Source organism: Scyliorhinus torazame, chromosome 27, assembly GCF_047496885.1.
Source record: "Scyliorhinus torazame isolate Kashiwa2021f chromosome 27, sScyTor2.1, whole genome shotgun sequence".
In the NCBI taxonomy this organism is placed as follows: Eukaryota; Metazoa; Chordata; class Chondrichthyes; order Carcharhiniformes; family Scyliorhinidae; genus Scyliorhinus; species Scyliorhinus torazame.
In genome coordinates, this window is record NC_092733.1 from 38,112,481 (window position 1) to 38,134,656 (window position 22,176).

A 22,176-nucleotide genomic window follows, 5' to 3' on the forward strand; every position below is an offset into this window, starting at 1 on the left:
GAGATCTTCCCTCCATACCAGGCAACATCCTGGTAAATCTCCTCTGCACCCTTTCCAATGCTTCCACATCCTTCCTATAATGCGGCGACCAGAATTACACGCAATACTCCAAATGCGGCCGCACCAGAGTTTTGTCCAGCTGCAACATTACTTCATGGCTCCGAAACTCAATCCCTCTACCAATAAAAGCTAACACGCCGTATGCCTTCTTAACAACCCTCTCAACCTGGGTGGCAACTTTCAGGGATCTATGTACATGGACACCGAGATCTCTCTGCTCATCCACACTGCCAAGAATCTTATCATTAGCCCAGTACTCTGTATTCCTGTTATTCCTTCCAAAATGAATCACCTCACACTTTTCTGCATTAAATTCCATTTGCCACCTCTCCGCCCAGCTCTGCAGCTTATCTATGTCCTGCTGTAACTTGTAACATCCTTCCACACTGTCCACAACTCCACCGACTTTAGTGTCATCTGCAAATTTACTCACCCATCCTTCTACGCCCTCCTCCAGGTCATTTATAAAAATGACAAACAGCAGTGGCCCCAAAACAGATCCTTGTGGTACACCACTAGTAACTGGTCTCCAGTCTGAACACTTTCCATCAACCACCACCCTTTGTCTTCTTCCAGCTAGCCAATTTCTGATCCAAACTGCTAAATCACTCTGAATCCCATGCCTTCGTATTTTCTGCAATAGCCTACCGTGGGGAACCTTATCAAACGCTTTACTGAAATCCATATACACCACATCAACTGCTTTACCCTCATCCACCTGTTTGGTCACCTTCTCAAAGAACTCAATAAAGTTTGTGAGGCACGACCTACCCTTCACAAAACCATGTTGACTATCTCTAATCAAATTATTCCTTTCCAAATGATTATGCATCCTATCTCTTATAAACCTTTCCAAGACTTTGCCCACACAGCAGTAAGGCTCACTGGTCTATAGTTACCGGGGTTATCTCTACTTCCCTTTTTGAACAAGGGGACAACATTTGCTATCCTCCAGTCTTCTGGCACTATTCCTGTAGACAAAGATGACTTAAAGATCAAAGTCAAAGGCTCAGCAATCTCCTCCCTTGCTTCCCAGAGAATCCTATGATAAATCCCATCCGGCCCAGGGGACTTATCTATTTTCACACTTTCCAGAATTGCTAACACCTCCTCCTTATTAACCTCAAGCCCTTCTAGTCTAGTAGCCTGTATCTCAGTATTCTCCTCGACAACATTGGCTTTTTCCTGTGTGAATACTGACAAAAAATATTCATTTAGCACCTGTCCTATCTCCTCGGACTCCACGCACAACTTCCCACTACTGTCCTTGACTGGCCCTACTCTTACCCGAGTCATTCTTTTATTCCTGACATATCTATAGAAAACTTTAGGGTTATCCTTGATCCTACCTGCCAAAGACTTCTCATGTCCACTCCTGGCTCTTCTTAGCTCTCTCTTTAGGTCATTTCCTAGCTAACTTGTAACTCTCGAGTGCCCTAACTGAACCTTCATGTCTCATCTTTACATAAGCCTCCTTCTTCCTCTTGACAAGTGATTCAACTACTTTAGTAAACCACGGTTCCCTCGCTCGACCACTTCCTCCCTGCCTGACAGGTACATACTTATCAAGGACACGCAGTAGCTGTTCCTTGAACATGCTCTGCATTTCAATTGTGCCCATCCCCTGCATTTTCCCTCCCCATCCGATGCATCCTAAGTCTTGCCTCATCGCATCATAATTGCTTTTCCCCCAGCTATGACTCTTGCTCTGCGGTACATACCTATACCTTCCCATCGCTAAAGTAAACGTAATCGAGTTGTGGTCACTATCACCAAAGTGCTCACCTACCTCCAAATCTAACACCTGTCCTGGTTCATTACCCAGTACCAAATCCAATATGGCCTTGCCTCTCGTTGGCCTATCTACGTACTGTGTCAGGAAACTTTCCTGCACACATTGGACAAAAGCAGACACATCTAAACTACTCGAACTATAACATTTCCAGTCAATATTCGGAAAATTAAAGTCCCCCATAACAACTACCCTGTTACTTTCGCTCCTATCCAGAATCATCTTTGCAATCCTTTCCTCTACATCTCTGGAACCTTTTGGAGGTCTATAGAAAAATCCTAACAGGGTGACCTCTCCTTTCTTGTTTCTAACCTCAGCCCATACTACCTCAGTAGAAGAGTCCTCATCAAATGTCCTTTCTGCCACCATAATACTGTCCTTGACTAACAATGCCTCCCCTCCCCCTCTTTTACCACCTTCCCTGAGCTGACTGAAATATCTAAACCCCGGCACCTGCAACAACCATTCCTGTCCCTGCTCTATCCATGGGCGAAATTCTCTGGAAACGGCGCGATGTCCGCCGACTGGCGCCCAAAACGGTGCAAATCAGTCGGGCATCGCGCATCTTTGGGGGCCGAGCCCCAACCTTAAGGGGCTAGGTCGGCGTCGGACGAATTTCCGCCCTGCCAGCTGGCGGAAAAGGCCTTTGGTGCCCCACCAGCTGGCGCGGAAGTGACATCTCCAGGCGGTGCATTCGTGGGAGGGTTAGCGGCCGCTGACGGCATTCCCGTACATGCGCTGTGGTGGGAGTCTCCATGGCGGAGACGGAAGGGAAAGAGTGCCCCCACGGCACAGGCCCGCCTGCGGATCGGTGGGCCCCGATCGCGGGCCAGGCCACCGTGGGGGCGCTCCCTGGGGCCAGATTGCCCCGTGCCCCCACAAGGACCCCGGAGCCTGCCCGCGCCGTCTTGTCCCGCCGGTAAGGTAGGTGGTTTAATCTACGCCGGAGAATCGCGGGGGGGGGGGGGGGCAACCGGCGTGGCGCGATTCCCGCCTCCGCTGAATATCCGGTGCCGGAGAATTCGGCAACCGGCGGGGGCGGGATTCACGCAAGCCCCCGGCGATTCTCCGACCCGGCGGGGGATCGGAGAATTTCGCCCCGTGTCTTCCAAATGGCCACAACATCGAATTCCCAGGTACCAACCCAAGCCGCAAGTTCACCCACCTTATTCCGGATGCTCCTGGCATTGAAGAAGACACACTTTAAACCACCTTCCTGCCTGCCGGTACACTCCTGCAACTTTGAAACCTTACTCATGACCTCACTCCTCTCAACCTCCTGTATACTGGAGCTACAATTCAGGTTCCCAAGCCCCTGCTGAACTAGTTTAAACCCTCCTGAAGAGCATCAAGGTCACACTGCGATTCGAAATTGTCAAGCCTGATAAGGCTTCCCTGCTTGGTGCCCATGCATGCCACCTCCTCAACCTCGTACAGCGAGTCCATGCCATGTCCTCTTCCAATGTGGATCTTCAGGCTGACATTGATGACATCCTGGTGCAATATCCGGATGTGTTTGATGGAGTGGGTACTCTGTCATACTGCTACAAGATCCTACTCAGGCCTAATGCCAATGGGTGTGACTATGTGCTCATCATAGATTACTTCTCAAATTACCCGGAAGTTGTGAAGCTGTTAGACCTCACATCAAGGACAGTCATCAAGCCCGACAAGGAGACATTTGCCAGGCATGGTATTCCGCTCACTGTCATGAGTGACCGTCCACAGCCAAGAGTGGTCCAATTTCGCCAAGTCGTACCAATTCAACCACATTACCTCGAGCCCACACTACCCGCAGTCCAACGGGAAGGTCGAGAAAGGGTCCATATAGTGAAGCAACTGCTCTGCAAGGCTGCGCACTCTGCTTCTGACTTCAACCTTGCGCTGTTGGCGTACAGGGCAACCCCTCTGTCCACCGGTATGTCTCCGGCACAACTCCTCATGAACAGAGGCCAGCGGACGACTGTTCCAGCCATACACTTACCAGACCTGGATCACTTCCCAGTGCTGCAAAAGGTGCGGCAACTCAGGAACCGGCAAAAGCTGACGTACGATGCTCATGCTACCGATTTGCCTGTGCTATCTCCGGAAGATGCTGTTCGGATCAAGCTACCTGATGGAGGCTGGTCAGCTGCAGCTGTTGCTGTTCGACAGGCTGCTCCCAGATTGTTTGTGGTTCATATGGCTGATGGCTCCATTGTCAGGCGCAACAGAAGGTCACTACGCAAAGTTGCCTGCCCACCACCGGATCTTACTTTTCCAGATGTTGTTATGCCTCCTCCGGACACCACGAGGCCACCAATCTGGCAGCAATCCTGCCTGTCAAGGCGCCATCGTCCCCACGTCCACCTCTCAGGCGGTCAACAAGGATCCGACTAAGCCCCAAAGATTGAACTTATAGACATTTATCTTGTAAATTTTGTTCTGTATCTGCACGCTAGACACCTCTTATATATATATTCATCCACTCGCCATTTAATGTAAATAGTTATACTTGTAAATACAGTCGCATATGCTTCAAACAACCAACATTTTTTTTTTAAAAGGGGAGATGTCATGATATGCACTCATGCACATAATGAGATGGGCATGGGTACGGTGCCAACTCAGTGGGAAGAATGGCCTCCTTCTGCACAAAAGATTCTATGATTCTAAAATTAACTGACTCTATGCAACCTGTTGCCCAATGATCCCATCCCCTTCCTAAGTGGCGCCACTCTCTGCACACACAGACAAACAAAGGGGGATGTGTCATGGGAAGGGAAGTAAAATATAAATAAAAATAAAAGAATGAGGATCTTTGAAGCACTAGCTGACTTTTAGTCAATGTCTTTCTGAAAGTTCAGGCTTTCGTTTTGATACTTCTTCCTTTAGGCTTGAGATGGTTTTCTCTGGCAAGGTTATCTATTTTCTCTGCAGACGCAGCATCATTTCAGGTTTAACGCAAAGGATGTGCCAGACACACATTGCTTTCAGAACAATCGAGCAGTTCTCTCACTTCAGCAAGCAGGAGAGAGAGCGTTCCATTCTCTTCCAAGGTCTCAGCACTACTGCCAAGTTCTCTTTGAAAGCATGATGCATGAAATAATCATTGACTGTTGTCAGGCAGAACACTGTCTCTGATCAACACACCAGTTGCCAGTTAACTAATTGAACCGACTCTCTCCAAAGCTGATCCCTCAAATCCACTCAGTGCTGAAGAATCACCTGGGAACACAGTGTGCAGACAAGCAGGATGTTGCAACTTTCGGTCTTCAGTTCCGCAGATCAAATTAATTGAAATAAAATGTAAGAAATGGGCACAAAGGAAATAAACAGGAAGGACACTTATAATTTGAATGTCATTATCGGGCAGGTAGCCTGATGAACAGAGCTCCAGGGATGCACCTGCCCCCTCCAGCTGGTAATCACGCGGGGACAATTTGATGCCCTGATTTGATCCCGGCCCGGGATCAAGGGCCAGGGCCACTGACCCTGTGGAGTTTCCACATTCTCCCTGTGACTGCATGGGTCTCACCCCACAACTGAAAGATCTGCAGGGTATATGGATTGGCCAAGCTATATTGCCATTAATTAGTAAAAATGTTTTTAAAAATTAGAAAATGAGAATTCCATGACGCTGCATATCTGAAAACGATCCCACATGATAGTATCCCACATGGGACAGGGTTCAGTACAGTCCCCATGTGGCTCGAGGATTATGCACTCCCTGTTAACTACAGGGCAGAGACTGTTGCATCGGTCGGCCTGACTAGAACAGGCCTCCAGAGAGAAAGGACCAATGAAGCCAACCCGTGTCCTGTGTGTGTATCGACGTTTCTGTTGAAAATAAACCAGTACTTTATTTTTACTCGACTGACTCCGTTGCCTTTACCAAAATGGCAACAAGGATCAACTGGAAGCTTTCGACGTGCACATCTGCCACCTCTGCCGTCTGTTGCTGCTTTCCCTTGCTCGGGACTGATGTTAGAATCAGAGAATTACAGTGCAGAAGGAGGCCATTCGGCCCATCGAGTCTGCACCGGCTCTTGGAAAGAGCACCCTACCCAAGGTCCACACTTCCACCATATCCCCATAACCCAGTAACCCCACCCAACACTAAGGACAATTTTGGACACTAAGGGCAATTTATCATGGCCAATCCACCTAACCTGCACATCTTTGGACTGTGGGAGGAAACCGGAGCACCCGGAGGAAACCCACGCAGACACAGGGAGAACGTGCAGACTCCACACAGACAGCGACCCAGCGGGGTATGGAACCTGGGACCCTGGAGCTGTGACGCAATTGTGCTATCCACAATGCTGCCGTGCTGCCCAAGAATCTAGCCCTTGGGTGAATCGCACCCAGGAATTATTTTTTTTTGATTCATGCGATGTGGTCATCGCAGGCTGGGCCAGCATTTATTGACAATCCCTGATGGCATTTAAGAGTCAACCACAATGCTGTGGATCTGTAAGAACCACAGATTTCCTTCTCTAAAGCACATTAGTGAACCAGATAGGTTTTATTTATTAGACTTAATTCCAGATTTTTTTTTAATTGAATGCAAATTTCACCACCTGCCATGGTGGGATTTGAACCCGGATCCCCAGAGCATGACTCTGGGTCTCTGGATTACCTACCAGTCCAGTCACAATACCACTACGCCACTGCCTCTTATTAACCTTGCTCGCTATACACCTTGCTTGCTCACTATGCCTGTATTTGGACAGTTGGACGCTTTTGACCCTGCAATAGAGTCCTGGCCCCAGTAATTGGAACATCTCCACTACTCCTTCAGGCGAAATAATGCTACCGAAAATAAGCACTAGATGGTAATTCTGCTAATGACCTGTGGTGCACATACTATCTGGATTATTCAGGACCTTATGTTTCTGGCGGCACGGGACCAATTAATTGTGCTCGGGAACGACTTTGACCCAATGCCCTCTATCATCATTCAGAGGTAGAGATTTAATATGGTGGTGCGAGCGGAAGGGGAGGCAGTCAATGAATATGTCTCCCGGCGACGTGAAATTGCTCAGTACTGTGATTATGGAAGTATGTTAGTTGACATGCTGAGGGCCCATTTAGCTTTCAGCATTAATGACCATGACATCCTGAAATGTCTGTTTGGTGAAGATTATCCGACTTTACAGCCTGCATTACAAATTGCTTCCTCGCAGGAAAGCGCAGCCCAGGGCGTACAAGAGCTGCTGGCAATGGAAATCAATTTCCTCAAGCTCCATCCCCATACCACCTGTCATGGGAGTGTCCCTTTAAGAAAGGATTTTGTCTTATCACATGGCTTCAGTGATGTCATTGTGGTGGGTGGAGCTCGGCTGTGGCTCTGTTTTACTTTTGCTTTCAGTTTTGACTGCTGTGGACGAAAAACAGAGAAAATAAGTGTTTTGGCCTGTCCCTCTCTATTTTCACTTTAAATATCTGTTCCAGAAGTAAACAGGTTGTGACTACCTGCTTTGGTAACTTAAAAGTTATCTCCAGGGAAAGCCAGACTCATTCAAGTGAGAATACAGTGTGCTGGGCCACGACCTTGAAAAGGGGTTTTTGGTTTATGGGATTTTGCTTTTGAATTGGAACAGTTAAGGGGGAATTCATTAAGTGTTATACATAGATTACTGTAGCTGTGGGGTGTCTTTTTGTTTGTAATTGATAAAAATTCTTGCTGTGTATTTATATAAATGTTAACTAAGTGCTTAGAATAAAGCTTATTTTGATTAAAGTGTCCAGGTGTTGAATTACACCTGAGGCGAAGGCTCTTGTGCTCATCCTAGCCAAATTCAACATAAAGATTGTAGGTCAGGTGAACTCCATAATACACTTTGGAGTTTCTAAGCCCTGGCCCATAACACATTCCATGCCTCCACAGGTAGACCATCGCAGGACTCCGGGACGGTGGCCTCGTGCTCAAAAACACAGTCACATACATTCTCCGGACTCCGACAGAGCTGATGGTGCCCCCTTGCCAAGTGTGACCAATGTAATGGCCCCCTGCAGCACTCCGTGATAGACACCGCACTGCTCAAGTGGGTCGCGCCCAGCATATTGATGGTCCTGAAGATACTGATGCAGACTCGGAGATGCAGCTGAACTGTCTGGCCACGCCCTGAGTGGCTCCTATCTGCATCCCAGTGAACATCAATGGTCAGCTCATCCACATGGAATTGGACACTGGTATCTGCATTTGTTGTGTTGCGCAAGGTTTTTGATTGAGTCCGACTCGGGGTGTGTGTGACAAAATACAAATTTCTTTACCCGTCAGTCTGGCCTCAATAAAAGTCGAGATGGATTTGCAGGTACAGCATTAGTTATTTTATTTGGCTTGCAAGCCTGATTCATTTCACAGAGGCATAGGACACATCCAGTCTCCTACACCCCGGAAAGCGAATGAACAAAGAGACAAAGGGATCTCTGCAAATCAATTCAAATGGCATCAAGTTTCACATACACGATTCCCATAGGTCATCCTATACCCCTCCTGACCTGGTCATACATTCTGATTGGCTCACTTCCAATCCCTTCCTCAGGCCCCCTTATTACCCAGCATCCTTTTCTCCTCCTTTGGTGGACACACCTCCTCCTTGCTTTGCCATGCGGTCTGAAATCCTTTGTCTGTGAACTCACCAGAATGAGGCTGGCCTATCTCTACGTTACAGTAATGAATATCTCTAAAGTAACTATTTTATATCACATTCGTCATGTGAATTGCATTTCCTACTTCGACTGCCTGTCTAGCCACTAATACTTGGGAGCAGCTATCGAAGGGTCCACTCAAACCCCTGTGACCTACAAGCATCTATCTCTTTGTCGCCTCCTCCTTGAGGTGCAGGAGAGCAGCTCCTGTCTGCCCAACCACGATTGGTCTTGGCTGCCCGTGAATCCTTCAGGTGAAATCCGGGGATTTGCAAGCTGTGTTGCGGAGGTTCCCTGAAGTTTTTGGGCGGTGCCTCAGAAAGATGAAAGGAGCTGAAGAAACATCCGGGTAGACCTGCAGGCTGAACCTGTTTTGCGGAGTGGCGGCCGGTCTCCTATGTGCTTGTGGGAGGGACTCAGTGTTTGGAGGGACTTAGAATCATTTTGCTGCTTCAGTCCCCTGACTGGGCGCCGCCAGTGGTGCCAGTCATGAAACGCGACCAGTCTGTTCACCTGTGTGTCGATTATAAACTCACCATCAATACGGCATCTCATCTAGATCATTAGTCACTCCCTCATATTGCGGCTATCTATGCTACATTGGCGGGAGGTTCCACCTTTACCAAAATGGACATGAGTAACGTGTACTTGCAGCTCAAGCTCCATGAAGCCTCCAGAAGGTTTCTCACAATCAATACCCACAATATACTTGTCTCCCGTTCGTCTTCTCTTCAGCCTGTGCCATCTTTCAGTGCGTGATGGAGGGGATTCTACATGGCTTTCCCAATGAGCAGTCTACCTGATGATGCCCGAATCACAAGTGCAACGGAGGCCGAACATCTTCAGAATTTGGAGACAGGGCTGCGATGCTTTTCTGAGTATGGTGTCCGCCCCCATAGGGAGAAATATGAGTTTCAACCAAGGGACAATGTTTATTTGGGGTATCAGGTTCACCGTGATGCCTCCACCTGATGGCTGACAAGGTGCAAAATGTTTATCAGGTTCCGAGCCGACCAATGTGATGGAGCTACGTTCAGGTTTGGGCTCAGGTAATTATTATAGAAAGGAGGCTATGATAGGTGAGGACCTTGAGATGATTGTTATCACTAAGGAGGTAGTGATGGGCAAGCTAATGGGGCTAAAGGTAGACAAGTCTCCTGGCCCTGATGGAATGGATCCCAGAGTGCTAAGAGAGATGGCTAGGGAAATTGCAAAGGCACGAGTCATAATTTACCAAAATTCACTAGACTTTGGGGTGGTCCCAGCGGGTTGGAAATTAGCAAACGTGACACCACTGTTTAAAAAAGGAGGTAGGCAGAAAGCGGGTAATTATAGGCCAGTTAGTTTAAGTTCGGTAGTAGGGAAGATGCTGGAATATGTCATCAAGGAAGAAATAGCGAGGCATCTGGATGGAAATTGTCCCATTGGACGGACGCAGCATGGGTTTATAAAGGGCAGTTCGTGCCTAACTAATTTAGTGGAATTTTTTGAGGACATTACCAGTGCGGTAGATAACGGGGAGCCAATGGATGTGGTATATCTGGAATTCCAGAAAGCCTTTGACAAGGTGCCACACAAATGGTTGCTGCATGGATAGAGAATTGGTTAATTAATAGAAAGCAAAGAGTGGGGATTAATGGTGTTTCTCTGGTTGGCAATCAGTAGCTAGTGGTGTCCCTCAGGGATCAGTGTTGGGCTCACAATTGTTCACAATTTACATGGATGATTTGGAGTTGGGGACCAAGGGCAATGTGTCCAAGTTTGCAAACGACACTAAGATGAGTGGTAAAGGAAAAGGTGCAGAGGATAATGGAAGTCTGCAGAGGAATTTGGATAGGTTAAGTGAATGGGCTATGGTCTGGCAGATGGAATACAATGTTGACAAATGTGAGGTTATCCATTTTAGTAGGAATAACAGCAAACGGGATTATTATTTAAATGATAAAATATTAAAACATGCTGCTGTGCAGAGAGACCTGGGTGTACTAGTGCATGAGTTGCAAAAAGTTGGTTTACGGGTGCAACAGGTGATTAAGAAGGCAAATGGAATTTTGTCCTTCATTGCGAGAGGGATGGAGTTTAAGACTAGGGAGGTTATGCTGCAATTGTATAAGGTGCTAGTGAGGCCACACCTGGAGTATTGTGTTTAGTTTTGGTCTCCTTACTTGAGAAAGGACGTACTGGCGCTGGAGGGTGTGCAGAGGAGATTCACTAGGTTAATCCCAGAGCTGAAGGGGTTGGATTACGAGGAGAGGTTGAGTAGACTGGGACTGTACTCGTTGGAATTTAGAAGGATGAGGGGGAATCTTATAGAAACATATAAAATTATGAAGGGAAGAGGTAGAATAGATGCGGGCAGGTTGTTTCCACTGGTGGGTGAAAGCAGAACTAGGGGGCATAGCCTCAAAATAAGGGGAAGTAGATTTAGGACTGAGTTTAGGAGGAACTTCTTCACCCAAAGAGTTGTGAATCTATGGAATTCCTTGCCCAGTGAAGCAGTTGAGGCTCCTTCATTAAATGTTTTTAAGATATAGATAGCTAGTTTTTTGAAGAATAAAGGGATTAAGGGTTCTGGTGTTCGGGCCGGAAAGTGGAGCTGAGTCCACAAAAGATCAGTCATGATCTCTTTGAATGGCGGACCAGGCTCGAGGGGCCAGATAGAACATAGAACATAGAACATTACAGCGCAGTACAGGCCCTTCAGCACTCGATGAGCTGCTCCTCTATGTCTCGAAGCCACAGGAGGGACTGAAGGCAATACCACAAATACTGAAAGAGTTTGGAACCTTCTCGGGCTACAAACTCAACCTGGGCAAAAGCGAGGCATTCCCAGCGATCCCAAAAGGGGGAGGGGCAGAGCTGAAGGGGCTCCCGTTCAAAACAGCCCAGAACAGATTCCATTACCTGGGGTTCCAAATAGCCAGAGACTGGACACAGATCCACAAGTGGAACGTGACCAGCATGGTGGAGGAAGTAAGAAAAGACCTTCAACGGTGGGGCTCACTCCCACTCTCCCTGGCGGGAAGAGTGCAGACGATCAAGGTGAACGTACTGCCAAGGTTCCTCTTCCTGTTTAGATCCATCCCGATCTTCATCCCCAAGGCCTTTTACCAAAACGTAGACAGTCTAATAATGACGTTTGTGTGTGTGTCCCAAACCGACACTGCGAAGAGGAAAAGTCAGAGGGGCCTGGCTCTACCGAACCTACAAAACTAGCACTAGGCAGCAACGGAAGAAAAAGTGAGGGGATGGGTACAAGAACCCGACACAGATTGGGTACAAATGGAGGAGGCATCTTGTAAAGGAACGACCCTCCGGGCCCTAGCCACAGCAGCACTCCCAGCCTCCTCAACAAGATACACAATGGTGGAGTGGACTCGATGGGCCGAATGGCTTTACTTCCGCTCCTATGTCTTATGGTCTTAAGGACCTGTGAAACCACTCTAAAGCCCATTTACACATTCCCTTATCGTCCATATGTCTATCCAATGGTCATTTGAATACCCTTAGTGTTGGCGAGTCCACTACTGTTGCAGGCAGGGCATTCCACACCCTTACTACTCTCTGAGTAAAGAACCTACCTCTGACATCTGTCCTATATCTATCTCCCCTCAATTTAAAGCTATGTCCCCTCGTGCTAGACATCACCATCCAAGGAAAAAGACTCTCACTGTCCACCCTATCTAACCCTCTGATCATCTTGTATGCCTCAATTAAGTTACGTCTTAACCTTCTTCTCTCTTACGAAAACAGCCTCATGTCCCTCATCTTTCCTCATAAGATCTTCCCTCCATACCAGGCAACATTCTGGTAAATCTCCTCTGCGCCCTTTCCAATGCTTCCACATCCTTCCTATAATGCGGTGACCAGAATTGCACGCAATACTCCAAATGCGGCCGCACCAGAGTTTTGTACAACTGCAACATGACCTCATGGCTCCGAAACTCAGTCCCTCTACCAATAAAAGCTAACACACCGCACGCCTTCTTAACAACCCTCTCAACCCGAGTGGCAACTTTCAGGGATCTATGTACATGGACACGGAGATCTCTCTGCTCATCCACACTGCCAAGAATCTTACCATTAGCCCAGTACTCTGTCTTCTTGTTATTCCTTCCAAAATGAATCATCTCACACTTTTCTGCATTAAACTCCATTTGCCACCTCTCCGCCCAGCTCTGCAGCTTATCTATGTCCTGATGTAACTTGTAACATCCTTCTGCACTGTCCACAACGCCACCGACTTTAGTGTCATCTGCAAATTTACTCACCCATCCTTCTACGCCCTCCTCCAGGTCATTTATAAAAATGACAAACAGCAGTGGCCCTGAAACAGATCCTTGTGGTACACCACTAGTAACTGGACTCCAGTCTGAACATTTCCCATCAACCACCACCCTTTGTCTTCTTCCAGCTAGCCAATTTCTGATCCAAACTGCTAAATCTCCCTGAATCCCATGCTTCCGTATTTTCTGCAGTAGCCTACTGTGGGGAACCTTATCAAACGCTTTACTGAAATCCATATACACCACATCAACTGCTTTACCCTCATCCACCTGTTTGGTTACCTTCTCAAAGAACTCAATAAGGTTTGTGAGGCACGACCTACCCTTCACGAAACCGTGTTGACTATGTCTAATCGAATTATTCCTTTCCAGATGATTATACACCCTATCTCTTATAAACCTTTCCAAGATTTTGCCCACAACAAAAGTAAGGCTCACTGGTCTATAGTTACCGGGGTTGTCTCTACTCCCCTTCTTGAACAAGGGGATAACATTTGCTGTCCTCCAGTCTTCTGGCACTATTCCTGTTGACAAAGTTGACTTAAAGATCAAAGCCAAAGGCTCAGCAATCTCCTCCCTAGATTCCCAAAGAATCCTAGGACAAATCCCATCTGGCCCAGGGGACTTATCTATTTTCACCCTTTCCAGAATTGTTAACACCTCCTCCTTATGAACCTCAAGCCCTTCTAGTCTAGTAGCCTGAATCTCTGTATTCTCCTCGACAACATTGTCTTTTTCCTGTGTGAATACTGGCGAAAAATATTCATTTAGCACCTCTCCTATCTCCTCAGGCTCCACGCACAACTTCCCACTACTGTCCGTGACTGGCCCTACTCTTACCCTCGTCATTCTTTTATTCCTGACATATCTATAGAAAGCTTTAGGGTTATCCTTGATCCTACCTGCCAAAGACTTCTCATATCCCCTCCTGGCTCTTCTTAGCTCTCTCTTTAGGTCCTTCCTAGCTAACTTGTAACTCTCGAGCACCCTTACTGAACCTGCATGTCTCATCTTGAAATGAAATGAAATGAAAATGAAAATCGCTTGTTGTCACAAGTAGGCTTCAAATGAAGCTACTGTGCTTCAAATGAAGCCCCTAGTTGCCCCATTCCGGCGCCTGTTCGGGGAGGCTGGTACGGGAATTGAACCGTGCTGCTGGCCTGCCTTGGTCTGCTTTCAAAGCCAGCGATTTAGCCCTGTGCTAACAGCCCCAGTTTACATAAGCCTCCTTTTCTTCCTCTTGACAAGTGTTTCGACTGCTTCGTAAACCACGGTTCCCTTGCTCGACCACTTCCTCCCTGCCTGACAGGCACATACTTATCAAGGACATGCAGTAGCTGCTCCTTGAACAAGCTCCACATTTCCATTGTGCCCATCCCCTGCAGTTTTCCTCTCCATCCGATGCATCCTAAGTCTTGCCTTATCGCATCATAATTGCCTTTCCCCCAGATATAACTCTTGCCCTGTGGTATATACCTATCCCTTTCCATCACTAAAGTAAACGTAATCGAATTGTGGTCACTGTCACCAAAGTGCTCACCTACCTCCAAATCTAACCCCTGTCCTGGTTCATTATCCAGTACCAAATCCAATACGGCCTTGCCTCTCGTTGGCCTATCTACATACTGTATCAGGAAACCCTCCTGCACACATTGGACAAAAATGGACCCATCTAGAGTACTCGAACTATAGCGTTTCCAGTCAATATTCGGAAAGTTAAAGTCCCCCATAACAACTACCCTGTTGCTTTCGCTCCTATCCAGAATCATCTTTGCAATTCTTTCCTCTACATCTGTGGAACTTTTCGGAGGCCTGAAGAAAACCCCTAACAGGGTGACCGATCCTTTCCTGTTTCTAACCTCAGCCCATACTACACCTCAGTAGACGAGTCCTCATCAAACTTCCTTTCTGCCACCGTAATACTGTCCTTGACCAACAATGCCACCCCTCCCCCTCTTTTACCACCTTCCCTGAGCTTACTGAAATATCTAAACCCCGGCACCTGCAACAACCATTCCTGTCCCTGCTCTACCCATGTCTCCGAAATAGCCACAACATCAAATTCCCAGGTACCAACCCAAGCCGCAGGTTCACCCACCTTATTCCGGATGCTCCTGGCATTGAAGAAGACACACTTTAAACCACCTTCCTGCCTGCCGGTACACTCCTGCAACTTTGAAACCTTACTCATGACCTCACTACTCTCAACCTCGTGTATACTGGAACTACAATTCAGGTTCCCAAGCCCCTGCTGAACTAGTTTAAACCCTCCCGAAGAGCATTAGCAAATTTCCCCCCCCCCCCCCCCCAGGATATTGGTACCCCTCTGGTCCAGGTGTAGACCATCCCGTTTGTAGAGGTCCCACCGACCCCAGAATGAGCCCCAGTTATCCTGATGGCCTACTCCTGCTGCCTACTCCAGCCCCTAGTTCTTATGTTCTTATGGGTGGCTCCTTCCGAATTTGCCACAGCCCTGGCCCCCTTCCATTGGTTGCTGCAAAAGTGCAGGCTCTGGTCATGGGGCACAGCACAAGGCTCTGCTTTACAATTGGTGAAGCGGGCGTTGGCCTCCTCCAAAGTTCTTACGCATTACGATGCCACCTGGCCCCTATATTTGACATGCGACGCCTCGCCTTATGGGATTGGTGCAGTGCTCTCACACCGTTATGGGCGAGTGCCTTAATCGGCCCATCGGTTATGCCTCCAGAATGCTGATGGTCGCGGAGTGCTACTCTGCTCAGATTGAAAGAGGGTTTAGAAGTCACCTTCGGGTGAAACGCTTTTACCAGTATGTGGATGGTCTTCATTGGTTTCTTATCACCGACCACAAACCACTGCTGGGCCTGCTTTGGGAAGACAAAGTGGTACCGCAGATTGCCTCGGCCCACACACAGAAGCGGGCCCTTCTTTTGGCAGCATATCAATACTCTTTTGAGCACCGCCACGAAACTTCGATTGTGCACGTGGCTGGATGTTTGAGTTACCTTCCGTTGCCCAGTCGAACCAACCCCAAGTCATGACGGTCCTTAATTTCATGAACTCCCTGCCAGCGACGGCTGTGTATATCCATGACTCAACGCAGTATGATCCCATTTTATCCAAAGTTTGACATTTGGTTTTGACCCGTGGCCCATGTCAACAACTCCCAGTGGAGCTGATGGCTTTTTCAAAGATGGCAGAGCTGACCGCTGAGGCCAGTGTTCTCCTCTGGGGTACCAGGGCCATTGTTCCCCCCAAAAGTCGGTCACTCATCCTGAGGTCCTTCACGATGCACATCCGGGAGTTTCCAAAGTGAAAATGTTGGCTCAGAGTTATGTCTGGTGGCCCGGCATAGATACGGACATAGAGTTGCTCGCCCAATGCTGCTCTGTCTTTCAGACCCACCAGAAACTCCCAGTTGCAGTGCCCCTACACCCTTGGGAGTGGACTGGGTGCCCTTGAACCTGTGTTCATGCAGCTTTCGCCGGGCCATTTATGGGCTCTTTTTTTCTGGGGATCGTCGATGCGCATTCAAAATGGCTGCATATACACTAAATGTCATCTATCACCTCACGTACCACCATTAACTGGCTCGTGCCTCTTTTTCTATGCACTGGTTGCTGGAGGACCTAGTCATGGACATTGTGGCTTCGTTATCCGACATTTTTCACGGCATCCTGTCACCCTTCATTGGATTGGCGGAACGTGCTGTCCAGACTGTAAAACTGGGTCTGAGGATATTGTCCGTGGGATCGATGGAACCAATCTGGCGCGATTTCTTTTGTTGTATCGCACACTCTGCATGCAGTCAGGGGAGTGGCCATGGTTGAGCAGTTGATGGATCGCATCTTCGCACTCGTTTGGGGTTATTGCTCCCTGACATCACCGCTAAAGGTTCGCCACTCACAAGAAATACAACGGCATTACCTCACTGGGTATCGCTCACTGCGCCATTTCACACCAGACAGACCAGGAGGTCGGCAATTGCAACTTTGTTGAGGGCCCCTGCAGGCTTCCAGGGATCACCATTCCTCAGACTGGTCCCATCTCATATCAGGTCCTAATGTACGGCCAACTAATGAAGCGGAACCTTGGTCACATTTGTGCCCGTTAATCCGCTGTTGAACCGTCTCCGGCAGTTCCCGTCTGTGTTTCGCGAGACCACCAGACCGCCTCCTTGTGAGCAATCCACCCTGCTATTGCTAACGCTATTACCTCCGCTGCCTGCCCTGCCACACCCATTTTCTTTTATCCCCCTTGGGATAACGAAATGCCAGATGTGGGTCCTCGGATTCTGATATGGATATGCAAACCTCGGAGATCTCGGACTGGAAGCTATCACCTGGCCACCACCTGCATGTTTTCCGCCCCAACAAAGCGTTGTTCTCTGGCTCACTATACTCCGGGAAGGGAGTCAGAAGACAGCGTCTACAGGCGGCACTGATCCTTCAACAAGCTGTTCGAAAACGAGTTTGTCAAGATGCCTTTTGAACGCCGTTAATGTATCTGCTTCCACACCAAGCTGCCGACGAAGACTCCGGTTCCACAGGGAAACGTGACCAAAACCCTGACCTAGAATAGCTTTTTTTTTAACCTCATTATAATCCTTAGACACCCCCTCTGACAAGGAAGCATAAACTTCCTATACCCGACTCATTGATTTACTTTGACAAAGTAAATCAGGGTATCTTTCTCCTGATTTGTTTCGACAAAGAGTCATCGGACTCGAAACGTTCGCTCTTTTCTCTCCGTACAGATGCTGCCAGACCTGCTGAGATTTTCCAGCACTTTCTCTTCATCGATTTACTTTGTATGGGGAACCTCCACTTTTCTTTTGGATTGCTATTTGGATTGCCATTTTCACAAATGCCCCCAAAAAAGGTTTCTACTTCTTTTCAAATTTTGGGAGAGCCTGCATGAATTTAAACATATCGCCACTCGGTTCTGTTTAGGGTGAAGAAAGAATGAAGAACAATACAGCACAGGAACGGGCTCTTCGGCCCTCTAAGCCTGTACCGGTCATGATACCAACCTTTGTTAAAACCCTCAGCACTTCCTTGTGCTGTATTCCTCGATACCCATCCTATCCATGAGTTTGTCAAGATGCCTTTTCAACGTCGTTAATGTACGTGCTTCCATGTCTAACGATGACCATGAAACCATTGTCGTACAAACCCATCTGGTTCACAAATGTCCTGTAAGAAAGGAAATCTTCCGTCTATACCTGATCGGGCCTACAAGTGACTCCAGACCCACTGCAATGTGGTTGATTCTGAACTGTCCCCTCAAGGGCAATTAGGGGTGAGCAGTAAATGCTGGCACAGCCTGCAATGCTCATGTCCCAGCAATGGATTTTAAAAAAAATGACAGTGCCTTAAAAGCTGGAACTCTCTCTCTTTTGCTTTTTCCTCCCTCTCTATTCCAACCTCTTTATTTCAACTTCCATTTGAAAAGCGCTATCTCTTTCTTTTTACTGCATTTCCATTCTTTCCCCATTCTGTTTAATTCCCTCACATGGTCAAACTGCAACCCAATTCTCTCCAGTTGAAACTCCCCACCAGAAAATGTCATTGATGTGGGCGGCACGGTGGTTAGCACTGCTGCCTCACGGTGCCGAGGACCGGGGTTTGATCCCAGCTCTGGGTCCCTGTCCATGTGGAGTTTGCACATTCTCCCCGAGTCTTCGTGGGTCTCAGCCCCGCAACGCACAGATGTGCAGGATAGGTGAATTGGCCACACTAATTTGCCCCTTAATTTTAAAAACAGAATATGTTGTTGATGCTATACTAGTCTATGGGTCTCCTGTATTTCTAGATCTCTTTCAACTGTAAATGCTGAGTAATCATTTCAATTATCTCACCCTTCCTGGTTTTAGCCGGCATTTTTAGTGCACCTGCCAATTCAATTTGTTTATCTTTTTGATGCCCTTTTAAATAAATCAAAGGCAAGTCATTCACCTGAAGAAAAGCCTTCGCAGCTTTCAGAGCCATCCTGTTATGCCATACAAACCTGGTGCTTCTTTCAAATTTATACTGTAATCCAAACATCACTGTCCACCATTGTAAAGATCCCGGACAAGCCCCCAAATTATGTTACCACCCCCTGGGTTAGAGCACTGTTAGTTCCAGCCGCACTTGACCAGGAGTTGCAACACAATTGAAATTAACAATTAATATTTAGAAAAACACTTTGGTCCTTGGCTGCCCAATATCTAGTCATCAGGTTTGTAAATTTAAACACAATTATTTTTTATTAACAACAATAATTATAAGTAACTATGTAGCAAATACAATGGATTAACTGTTATCTAATTTCTTACCCCCATCTCTTTAGCTGCCGCCCGCACTCTGCACACACCAATCTAGACATTCAGTTCGAGCTTTCTGCCTTCAGTCTGTAATGGTTTTCACAGTAGATTCATCCAGTTTCTCTGCAGGTTCAGAATTACAGCAGCAATGCAGCGTGACTGGAGAAGAGGGAGAGATGGCCTCACAGCTTCTTCTCCGGTATCCGACAGTCCTTTACTGGGTTCTCAGAGAACCATCCCACTCGGGCCGAACCCAATCACCATCTTTTGCCAGGGAAATTACAGTCTTCTGCGAATTTATTGGCCACCAGCCAAACAATCGTACCCAATCCATCCAATTTCTCAGCTGCCAAAACGTCTGAGTTCTGCTGTTCAAAAGCTATATTTTGAGACTGGGTGTGACAGACTTGCATATCTTTCTCCTGATCCATTATGTATGGGGTGACTGAGCTCTGTGCATGGTATCGTGCCCCTCAGTGTTTACAATTTATGTCCATCCGTTTGTCATTTCACTCATTTCCTGCTATATTTTCATATGCCCCTGATTTAGTCCCGGGATACTCTTGTACACCCCACATTGAACCAGCCTTGGTCCCTTTGCTTAAGAATGATGGAGTTATGCCAGACTCTACACTGCCAGGATTGTGTGGCATATGATTGTGCTGCTTCCTTTGACGCACCCTCGCTCAGGCATGTCAGACTTTGATGGCAAATCTGTTATTCATCTATCCTGTCCAATGTCCTGAGAACTCCCATCACACTATGAAGAATGTCCTCTCTGGACAGAAGCTTTGATCCTGTGTGTACGACTATGACAGACTGTTGATTAGCAAGCTTTCTTTTGAAATGTTCCTAAATTATCCACCTGTCTCTTGTTGCTCGTGAACAGAATCTTGTTGGCTCAACAGTGTACATTTTGCGTCCTAACTTCCTGCTAGGTGGCAGCTGACTTAATCCTTTGTCTTCCTGGATGCTTGGGAGGAGAATGGAGAATTGATCATATTCAATGAGAATCGAATCACATATGGGGCAGTCTAGTTGAGGATGGCTTGCCCATTCCTGAAGGACACTAATGAACCCATTGTTTTTCAATGTACATCCAATAGCCTCCTGTTCAGTATAGTATGGCAGCTCAAAGGAATAATATTGAGCTCGCTAGTCGAAATAACATTTGGGAGACTATCTCTGGTGTCACACTGTCGCAGGACGTTACAATCTAGTTTTGTCCTGAAGACAGTTTTCTAATTTCATAATTTTTCACTGGCTTCAACTCATGTAGCTGAATTTATAAAGACATAGATGCCCCCCCGAGGCTGCTCCACCAGTCAGTCACATCATTGGCTGATCCGGCTGTTGTCCCAACTCCACTTTCTTGGCTGTGATCCCCATAATTGACCCCAAAATCTGTCTAACTCTGCCTTGAGTAAATTCAATGATGCAGCCTTCACTGATCTCTGGGGAAGAGAATTCCACAGTCTGACGACCATCTGGGAGAAAACGTTTCTCCTCAGCTTCACCATGAATGGTAGGCCTTTTATTCTTAAACTGTGCTCTCCTGTTTTCTCACAACTGAAGATAAATGGATGGTTTCTATCCAATAAAATCCCCTCAGGATGTCATATGTTTCAATAAGATCACCTCATTGTTCTAAAATTTACATTGTTATTGAACACAGGTCAATAAATGTTGCCCAATGAGTTTGTTGATCAAATATCCTGCTTGCTCCCTCGGTGCCAATATTCTGCAGAAGTGCGTCATTCACTGCATTAATCTGCTTTGCCCAGAATTGTCTCTGTCCACATTTATCGTTTGTAATGCTGTCAAAGAAAAGCAATAAATGGAAATAAGTTGTGACCCTTTAACATTCCTCTGGCAGGTGGTGATGTAACTTTGACTGATCAACCGTTCGTTCTGAATCAATTAGAGTACAACGTCAGCAAAAACATCACCAGTGACATGATGCCACGGGCAAAAGTGTCCGCTCTAATGTGGGGTAAAGACCACGAGCAGTTCCCCACAGACTACGACTACATCCTTGGCTCCGATATCATCTACAGGCCATCAGAATTCCATTTTCTGATCGCGACCCTGCAACACCTGAGCAATCAAAATACGATCATTTACTTCTGCTCTAAGATGCGTGTGGAAATGGGAACCGTTGATTTTTACGAGAAGGTTCTTCCAGAGTACTTCGATTCCGAAATTGTTCACACTGTCCCAAAATACCAAATCAATTTGTACAAAATTACCAAGAAATATCCTGTCTGATAATGGGAGAATGTTGCAGAAAATGAAGCAAAAGTTGTCAGAGGACAGATCAATGAAATAGGCAAGGAAGAGGTGGGCCTAACACGTCAGACGTCAGAGTTGGGTGCAACAACACCCTGTTTCGAGATCTAACTTTAATCCCGACACTAATGCACCGTCCCTGTACATATTAGTATCATTGTAATCAGAGTAACTGGATGATGAGGAAACCTGGCCCAGAGTTCACCCTGTATCTAACACAAATTGAACAGCGCAAAGCGCAGCTCAGAAATAATGCATTTACCCTGCCAAATCTTTCCTGCCCTATTGTAGCTTGCAGCCATGTAGATAACAAAGTGATCACCAGCCTCTCAGAGACAATGAGGGATGGACAATAAATCTGGACCTCATCAAAAACACTCGCATTTCAACAATGAATTATAATAAACTGGTGATTGTCTCTGTTGAGTCATTCTCTTGGTTACACTTTAAGGTGATTTTCAATGTTTACAAGAACAAATGCTTCTGCAAGAAGCATCACTCACAACTTTGCCTGAAATTCAAAATTTTAGCTGTGAGAATAAATGCTTCTGCGAGAAGCATCACTCACAACACACTGCCTGAAATTCAGAGTTTTCGCTGTGAGAAAAGGTTAGATAGGCCTGTTGGTTTTCATTTGAACACAGAAGGCCTACGGGAGTTTGAATTGAGGTGTGAAAAATTTGTGAGGAGCATGGATAGAGCAGACAGAATAATCAGACTAATGTAACTGCGGTATAAGTATTAGAGGGGTGATGTGGAGATACTTTTTCACCGAGGGAATGGCCGAGGGTCAGGAATTCGCTGCTTGAAGGGGTGATAGAGCCAGG

At 47.0% G+C, this 22,176-nt stretch overlaps 1 protein-coding gene across 1 annotated transcript in view; it reads left to right on the plus strand.

Annotated features, from left to right (window-relative positions):
* Positions 1–21,767, plus strand: part of LOC140403360 (EEF1A lysine methyltransferase 3-like) — a 231,709-nt gene extending 209,942 nt beyond the window's left edge. The window contains exon 4 of the mRNA XM_072491269.1: positions 20,937–21,767. Within this exon, the coding sequence (XP_072347370.1) occupies positions 20,937–21,328 (392 nt within the window). The 3' untranslated portion in view covers positions 21,329–21,767. The remainder of the gene's footprint in view (positions 1–20,936) is intronic.
* The last annotated feature ends 409 nt before the right edge of the window (positions 21,768–22,176 follow it).